The sequence below is a fragment of the Glandiceps talaboti genome, chromosome 17 (assembly GCF_964340395.1).
Source record: "Glandiceps talaboti chromosome 17, keGlaTala1.1, whole genome shotgun sequence".
NCBI lineage: Eukaryota > Metazoa > Hemichordata > Enteropneusta > Spengelidae > Glandiceps > Glandiceps talaboti.
In genome coordinates, this window is record NC_135565.1 from 22,148,029 (window position 1) to 22,157,208 (window position 9,180).

The window sequence follows — 9,180 nt, forward strand, 5'->3', positions numbered from 1 at the left end:
TCAATATCTGCCTCTACTGCCCCTCCATCCTGAACGTCCTCTGTTACCACCCCTCCATCCTCCACCACCACTACGCCATGCACCACGACGGTTACCACCACCTGTTGGCATATCAAAATTCCAGTACATAGATGAGCAAACTGGACTTAATCCAAGGATGCTGTAAGTTGTTACTCAGACTTTTATTCTTACTTCGCGATCGACAAGCGACTGATAAATTGAGATTGTCAAGGTCGATATGTACACATAAATGTTTGTGTATTAATTACATAACAAGATGGTCAGATAAAATTATTCCTTATGGAGTTTGCTTCTATAGGTGGCAAGGAAATATTTATTTATGCGGCAGCATTTGGAGACTAATTCTGATTTTTAGATGAGCAAACTAATTAAAGTACTGTCAGGCCCACATGAACCTACTATTGTTAATTTTGTTATAGTACAGTATATCATATAAAACTTGGAGACAAAATGCCAAATTTTATCAATTTCTTCCAATTTATGAAACGAAAATATATCAATGTGAGTTTTGAACAGCAGTACAAAATAAGAAACTACTCAAACATTTCAACAAGTTGCCCAAACTTCATGATTTGTTAAGAGCATAATGTCTTTCCTTTTTGTGAGGTTTTTTGGAACAAATATGAGAACCAGTCAGGTGAATGAAAGAATTGAAACTTACCAAAACCAGATCCATAGTCCGGATCACCAAAACTTGGTGCAGAGCCAGCTTTGGTACTAAATTTGCCACTTGGGGGTTGGTACATCTGGCGTGGTCCTCGTTGTTTACCAGGTGTTGATTTCTTTGGTGCTGATGATTCATCAAATGTGATTGGTGTAATTCCTGGTCTTTTTTGTCTGATATCAAAAATGAGACAGAATATCAATTTTAGAAAATTTAGGATTAGGAATAAAATGTTATAATTTAGCAATTAGGATTAAAAATGTGAAAATTTAGTAATTAGAATTAAAATGTGAAAATTTAGTAATTAGAATTAAAATGTTAAAATTTAGCCATTAGAATTAAAATGTTAAAATTTAGTAATTAGGATTAAAAATGTGAAAAAAACAATTAGGCTCCATCAATGAAATACTTTGTTTGCCATCCTTGAATTTCCCCAAAACCTACCAAGGCAAACAGGGGAAAAAATAAACACAAGAAAAAACACAACGCTAGCATCATGTCATGTAAAATTCACTTTTCTGTTGATCTGTTTTCTGTTTGTAACTAAATCTACTATTCTGGTGAAATAAAAATGTCAAAATCCAAAGTTATATTTTCTTAACTTTTATAACTTTTTAGATATATATGTGTAGATATTTGAAGATATCTGAAGTCTTTCCATTTACAATAGTATAAAATATGGCCTTCCGCCAAATGTGTTTGTTCTACTTGTCTTGTCGGTATGTGCCCAGCATACTTCACTCCTGTCGGTATGTGCCTAGTGTACTTCCGTCTTGTCGGTATGTGCCCAGACAGCGTATGTCTGTCTTGTCGGTATGTGTCCAGCGCACTTCAGTCTTGTCGGTATGTGCCCAGCGTGCTTCAGTCTTGTCGGTATGTGCCCAGCGTATGTCTGTCTTGTCGGTATGTGCCCAGTGTACTTCAGTCTTGTCGGTATGTGCCAAACGTATGTCTGTCTTGTCGGTATGTACCCAGCGTACTTCCGTCTTGTTGGTACATTTCTGTAAAGCCGTACGCTCGACTATTCTTAGGTTCTATTTTTGTGGCCCTAACCAGAAATTTAATTTGTAATTTTATACACGATCTACTTATGGCTATTTGACTTGTAAATTGTGGCATTTTGTACATTTATAGATATGTTTTTGAGTATTTTATAAATTTGGCAATAAACATTATACATTTCTACATTTAATACGTAAAGCTAACAAAGCCGTCTATCTCAAATCAAATGAAATATTAGTCTACTTACGCTGTTGATTCTGTTGGTTGTTTCTGTATTGGTTTCCATGACAACGTTATCATACTCTTGTAAGATGGAGGATTGTGAAAAAGGTCCTGAGGAGAAAAAATCAATCAAGTTAATTCTCTTTCTATCAGGAAATATTTATTTGTACACAAAAAACTACGAGTTGGGGAAAAAGGGATTTAAGTCACTCGGAAAACAAGACTTCAGTTTGCTGGCACTATCTGGCAATGCAGCAAATTAAGTAGTAAATAAAGAATTTAAAAATTCACATTTTCTTCTCATAATATTCTACATCAAATTGTTAATGTTTGACTTATTATTACAGCTCATCATAGATTACAAATTGTAGCTATTACTAGCGTTCTACATGTATACCTCACAATATGAGGTTTCACAGTGACTCCAATAATACATGTTACTAATATACCGATGTCTATCTCACAAAAGACTACTGAGAGCATACACAGATTAAATGAAAACTCATCTATGTTGGTAAGCCATATATTGAAGTAAACTTTTGCTCCGGACACAAACTTGAAAACTATACCCAAAATGTTTGACTGTACACTTCAGTCTTTGTCAACAGATTGACTCACTACTTAGAACATGTGACCTTACAGACATGTGAGCCTAATAAGGATATGTGAGCCTAATAAGGATATATGAGCCAAATAAGGGCATGTGAGCCTAATAAGGGCATGTGAGCCTAATAAGGACATGTGGGCCTAATAAGGACATGTGAGCCTAATAAGAGCATGTGAGCCTAAAAAGGGGTCATAGGCAAAAGTCCAATTCAAAACTATGCACATATAAATCATACTTAATTAGTCCATTGGAAATCCAATTAGATGAACCCCATCATATTAAATAAATGTCCAAGCGTCTACACCTATGGCGTCACTTCCTTACCTCTAAACCTACATGTACATGTACCTCAAGGACTTGGTTTACAAAACTTACCAAAAGTTATGTGTGTTAATATTTGATGTGATTTTCTTCTAAACTTACCTTTATAAGTGTGTTAATATTTGATGTGATTTTCAAAGCTACAACTTTTATTTTATTTTCCTCTGATTTAAGTTCTTCACCCTTCTTGCCCTGTACTGCAAGTCGTAGCTGCTTCATGTACATTTGGCAACCCCTTGCAAAGTACTGTAACCTGTAGCAACAGATGAAATAATTACTTTTTAAGTACTGTAACCTGTAGCAACAGATGAAATAATAACTTGTTATTCCCCAATAGTTTTCTGTGTTCAGCCACAGGAAAATATGAGTGACCTAAGGGGCCTTTGTCACTATGAGTTGCTAGACAAGTAGTGACAACCCTTAGGTATTTTCCAGCTGAATTAAAAAAATATTGAAAAAATAGAAGTATACATTGTATATAATGTCATGTACTTTGAGTCACTGTACCATTAATCTATTCATGAAGTGCCAGTAATATCAAAGAAAAATACAGTACTGGTAATTTTCACAGTTTTGACGATGCCATTCAATTATTCCATTCATTGGCTTTTCTCTTCTGTATGTCAAATACCACATTTTTATCTTCCCACATTATTCTGAAATCCTGCATATCAAATACAGCGTTTCCACCTCCTTACCTTATTCTGAAATCCTACGTAACAAATACAGCGTTTCCACCTCCTTACCTTATTCTGAAATCTTTGAGTCTGTCTGCATTGTCGTCAGCTGTCAGGAACTCAGGTGATTTTTTCCCAAGTTGATGGAATGATGACATAAGGCATTCAACATATGAAAACTGTAGTTTTGGTTCATCAGTAGGTTGGTCATTTTCACCGTCTTCCCCTTCCGGTGGTAACGGCATGTATTCCTATAGAGATGAAGATTTAGACATTGATATTGCAAGACAAAGAGATTAGGGTATTTGGGATATTTTCCCACAAAGCCTTGCAGGAAATCTCCAAAATGACCTAACATACAAAAATGCATGTCAAGTGCAATGGAGCTTCTTTGCAAGATTTCATCGTAGAGGAAGTATTAAGCAAGGTGCTCTTTTATCACCAAAAATCATACATGTACATTGGTTAATTGGATTTTTAATTTATAAAACAATTTGATCATGGCATCCTACTTGAAAAATAAATGTGAAACAACATAGACCAAGTCCTTGTTTGCAACTCAATAAATGGCAAAAGATTAATAAATGTGTAAAATGTTTGTTATTGTACGTACAATTACACATTTTTTAGCTTTTTGCAACGAATTGAGTTATGAACACTGCCTTGTTCTATGTTTCACATCTATTTTTAAAGTAGGAAGTCATGATCGAATTATTTTATAGAGTAAAAGATCCACCAATCCTCATCCATATGGCCACTTTACATCTTACAGACTATAAAATTAATGTGACTTACAAGAAGTTTATCAAAGACTTTCTCAACACTACTTTTATCTTCCATTTCTCCGGTATGGTGACACAATTCAGCAAATAGTCTTAAGACTTCTAACTGGATATCGCTGCCATCTTCTGATGGATTTACTAAAGAAGACAACACAGGGATTACCTGTGTACACATGTACGACACAAATTTTGTAGACATCACATTTTTCTGTAAAAAATAAACAAAAGATATGATTACCATTTCACATTTTGAAATCCTGGTTAAAAATTAATGATATATTTTCTGACATTGGGAGCTGATATTCTGATATAAAGAGAGAAGACAGACAATTATGTCAATATTCACCCATCCAGATTCCTATAAAACTTCTTCTGCATACGTAAGCAGCCTGCAAAACCATAGTCTAGTTACTGTATGTGCAGACTCTCTGTCTGTCTGTCTGTCTGTCTGTCTCTGTCTGTCTGTCTGTCTCTGTCTGTCTGTCTGTCTCTCTCTGTCTGTCTGTCTCTGTCTGTCTGTCTGTCTGTCTGTCTGTCTCTCTCTCTCTCTCTCTCTCTCTCTCTCACAGACAATCTAGCTAAATCTCCTGCTAGGTGGAGAGCACATGTCAGTAGTAATCCATCACACACTGACAGTCAGTTATAATTGGTTACTTTGTTCAGTGTACTACAAACTCAACATCCAATTTGAAAGTATGTCATGTCAGGATGCGATAATGGCATTACATTTATAACAACACTCCAAAAGCATAAACTACACGTGTAACACTGTTGATGGTAATAACGGAATACAGTGCTAGAGAAATCCATTTGACTTTATGGTGTAGATGATCGTAATGATCATAGCACATAGAGGTAGACTACCAAAATCACATCCAGGCCATAAAAATTCAATCAGTATTTTAATATTTGATGAGAAAGCTGAAATACTTACAGAGAAAAATGGCAGTGCCTGTTTCATACATTGCATTAGCCTATCAACACTGTCTGCATCTGATGGCTGTCAAGAAAAAAACAACATATCCATTTGTTAAATTGAAGTGGCAGCGAGAAATGGTTATTTGATGTCTTTTTGTAATTTCAAAATTGTGTTTTTAGAGCGTGCATTGTCATAGTAACCAGTAGAGACATGTTACTGCCAAATTAAAGTTTTAGCAGATTTTTTTGACATCTAGAATTCTGATATTTGTATATGTTCAATAGAAATATTAGAAGACTGATATTTTATTGCACTGTTGATTGATGAAATTAAGTTTAGTTGATACATGCATGTACATGTATGGCATTATTTCTGTGGAAATCATTGAACAATGACCTTTACCTGGAAATCAGCATCAAGATCAGCTTGTTCTGCTACAATATCTACAAGTTGCTGTCTACCTGTCACTGTTTGCATACTAGATATAACAGACAAGATCTTCATAAATGACACAAACTCTTCCCCTGTTACATCACTCAGAACCTAAAAATAAGACAATCATAAAGAAACTGAATGAGAGGGAGTCTTCCCCTGTTATATCACCCAGAACCTAAAAATACCATGATGTAAAACAAACTGAATGAGACACACTCTTCCCGTTACAAATCATTTTGAATCTGAAATACCACAATCATAAAACAAACTGAATGAGACACACTCTTCCCGTTACACATCACTCAGAATCTGAAATACCACAATCATAAAACTAGACTCCCACAACTTACAGTCACAGTAGGGTGGCAATTCTGATTGCAAGTTTTCTTCAAGTGGCCACATATTAAACCTTGTTTAGTACTTACATCATCTTGATTACTGGGTGATTACGTCCTCATAACTGAGGAACCTACTATTACCTACTTGTGTAATCTACCACATGCAACACTGGGTTCGCGTTTATTTTGTGTCTGGGACGCAATGTATTTGAATGGGACCCACTTCAATTTTTACCAGTGGGTCCCTGGGACCCATCACTATCTATGCTCAATGACGGTGACAATGTACTTAGTTCAATGAGAAAGTCTTTATAAAGACAATAAAAAGTCAGGTCAAACAAGGAAAAGAAAAAGACTGACCTAACATCAGATATGTGAAAGTGTAATTTATGAGTAAAGAATATGTGAACGGATGTTGACGCCCGACGCGACATCGACAATGACATCGAACAATAGCTTTAGTTTTATGTGTATGTGTTTATCTTAGTTAGCTGATAGCTTACATTCCAATGTAATAAACCCTCTCACCTCTTTTGATTTCTGAACTAAATAATCTTCGACTTCTTTGGTGAATGTCTCTGCTGGCAGTGTCCTCATTTTATTGGTCATAAATTTTATTGCTTTTTCTCTGACAGTCTCATCTCCTGACAAAATCTGTGAAAATAACCCTCCAAGTGTTCCTAGAAAGAAAAGATAATGACTATGAGCATAAATCAAAACCTTATAATTTTATAAAGACCAAGACTCAAGCTACATCATGTATACTGATAAATATTGATTTGAGTGAGTGACTGGCCTGTAATGTGAGTACTAGTATATAAGGACCACACTCAAGCTACATCATGTATACTGATAAATATTGATTTGAGTGAGTGACTGGCCTGTAATGTGAGTACTAGTATATAAGGACCACACTCAAGCTACATCATGTATACTGACAAGTATTGATCTGAGTGAGTGACTGGCCTGTAATGTGAGTTTATAAGGACCACACTCAAGCTACATCATGTATACTGATAAATATTGATTTGAGTGAGTGACTGGCCTGTAATGTGAGTACTAGTATATAAGGACCACACTCAAGCTACATCATGTATACTGACAAGTATTGATTTGAGTGAGTGACTGGCCTGTAATGTCAGTTTATAAGGACGGGACCACACTCAAGCTACATCATGTATACTGACAAATATTGATCTGAGTGAGTGACTGGCCTGTAATGTGAGTTTATAAAGACCACACTCAAGCTACATCATGTATACTGACAAATATTGATCTGAGTGAGTGACTGGCGTGTAATGTGAGTTTATAAAGACTTAAACTCAAGTTAAACTGAGACATACTGATGATATGGGGAGGCTCTGCTGAAATGAAATAACAATTTTAAGAATTCTTTTGAATATTATAGACATTTTCTGAGCTAAAACGGAAGCAAAATCTACCAGTCCAGCTGGACATGGATGTCCAAAATCTTCCAGCTCTTTCTCATGAGCACACAAAACTTCCCCTTTCCAGTGGGCCCTCGGGAGTTGCCTCCAGGGTTGTAAACAGATAGGCTGATCAGTATTACAAGCCTTCAATCGAAGACATTATCTCCCCCCCCCCCCCACACACACACTTGTGTGTTTTATGGCAATATTATTGTGCAACTATGAATGGTGTATCTAGATACAAAACTTGATAATTTATTGACCAATTCGGTATTTGACCTTGAATGCCAGTTTTGGTTCAAATTGGTTGGAGCATGCTAGAGATATAAGGGTGAATGCACGCATGCATGGAACTCAATATATAAGCACCCTCTGGGTGGTACCTAGCATTGACAAAGAATTACCTTTAGCATCCAGTTTAAACAGTGTCAGTAGTGATGTGGTAACTATGCTAAGTTCTGTGGCATCATCTGTCTGTAGCAACTGGGCTAAGACGTCAGCTATTCTTGGAATGTTCTCAGAGGAACCTTTGCACAGGTTTGGTAGTTCCTTGATAGCTTGTCTTCGAATCTGAAAATACATCAATCATTCATTTAAGGGTTTGATGAGACTTGCAAGGGTTCTGCTTGTAAATGACAACCCTGAAGGTGAAATTTGTTTACATGTATGTATATGCTGCAAAAATAACAACAGAGTAGGAGCAATGAATCTGTGGTGACATCATTATCTTTCTGATCATTGGAAATTGTAATACGACTTAATTTCAAAAATAAATTCTTTTAAAGACATACTGATACATCTTCATCTTCACATAGGTCTAGTTGACTGTCAATGGCATGTTCTGCTAATCCTGGAAAATACTTGAAAAATCTTGGTATGAACTGAGCAGCCAATCTCTTCTCATTGGTACCACCTTTGACAGCACTCAGAATAGATTGGTATTCCTTCTCATGCTGCATAGAAAACATACACAACATAATGTGAAATGGATTACAAATAATCCTACAATGTAGATGGTACTGAATGTGTACAACTCAAAAATATATTCTAAGTTGCAAGTCTGGTATCATCTTAACATCATCTTGTAGTGTTATCAGAGGTACTGATGCCTGTACATGTATATAATTTTAACTCTTCCAGTTGAAGTCGTCACTGTTACAGTGTCAGGGCTCCAAATTGTAAATATGAAGCCCAAACTACATACCAAAAAACATAAATATCTGCTTATGCCCCTTGAAATCATAAATCTTTAAAGGTATCTTCTACATACCAAAATATTGATCTACTAATTATCATTTTTAATTTTTCGGATTTTTATAGACAAAAAGAGATACAGCATTAACATGGCTACTGTTTATGTGAGGGCGCTCATCCAGACGACACAGTCGATGATTCGCATAAAACGTACCAAACGCAGTATGTACATCAAAGTATTTGGAATTTGAACACTGAATTGAAAATGTTGTATCAACATCTGTACCAGTAGTATATGGATTTCAAAATAGATCTCTCTTTCCCAGTTAATATAGCGTTTACAACCGCAGCCCGTGTGCATTGGCCGCCATGTTTAGCCATGTGTCCGTGTGAAACTGTTCAATGTAAAACCTTACCTCTGTTGCCTTGTCTTTCGCATCTGCTAACACTCCAAAATCTTTATAAAGTTGTTCAACTGTCGCCATATTCCTAAAGTTTTGACCTGAACTTGAAATGGGACGATCGAAGACTTAAAATTATCAGTCAGGTCAGACTCCACAACAGATCA

General features: G+C 35.9%; 1 protein-coding gene across 1 annotated transcript; it reads right to left on the reverse strand.

The window, feature by feature from the left end:
- Positions 1-9,174, reverse strand: LOC144447973 (apoptosis inhibitor 5-like). Its single transcript, XM_078138097.1, has 12 exons — positions 9,029-9,174; positions 8,210-8,371; positions 7,823-7,988; positions 6,517-6,668; positions 5,618-5,758; positions 5,231-5,296; positions 4,310-4,504; positions 3,584-3,765; positions 2,940-3,090; positions 1,935-2,020; positions 683-858; positions 1-101 (listed from the first exon to the last, which is right to left on the reverse strand). Exons 1-12 carry the CDS (start codon positions 9,095-9,097, stop codon positions 1-3), a joined length of 1,647 nt encoding a protein of 548 aa, XP_077994223.1. The 5' UTR covers positions 9,098-9,174.
- Between the last annotated feature and the right edge of the window lie 6 nt (positions 9,175-9,180).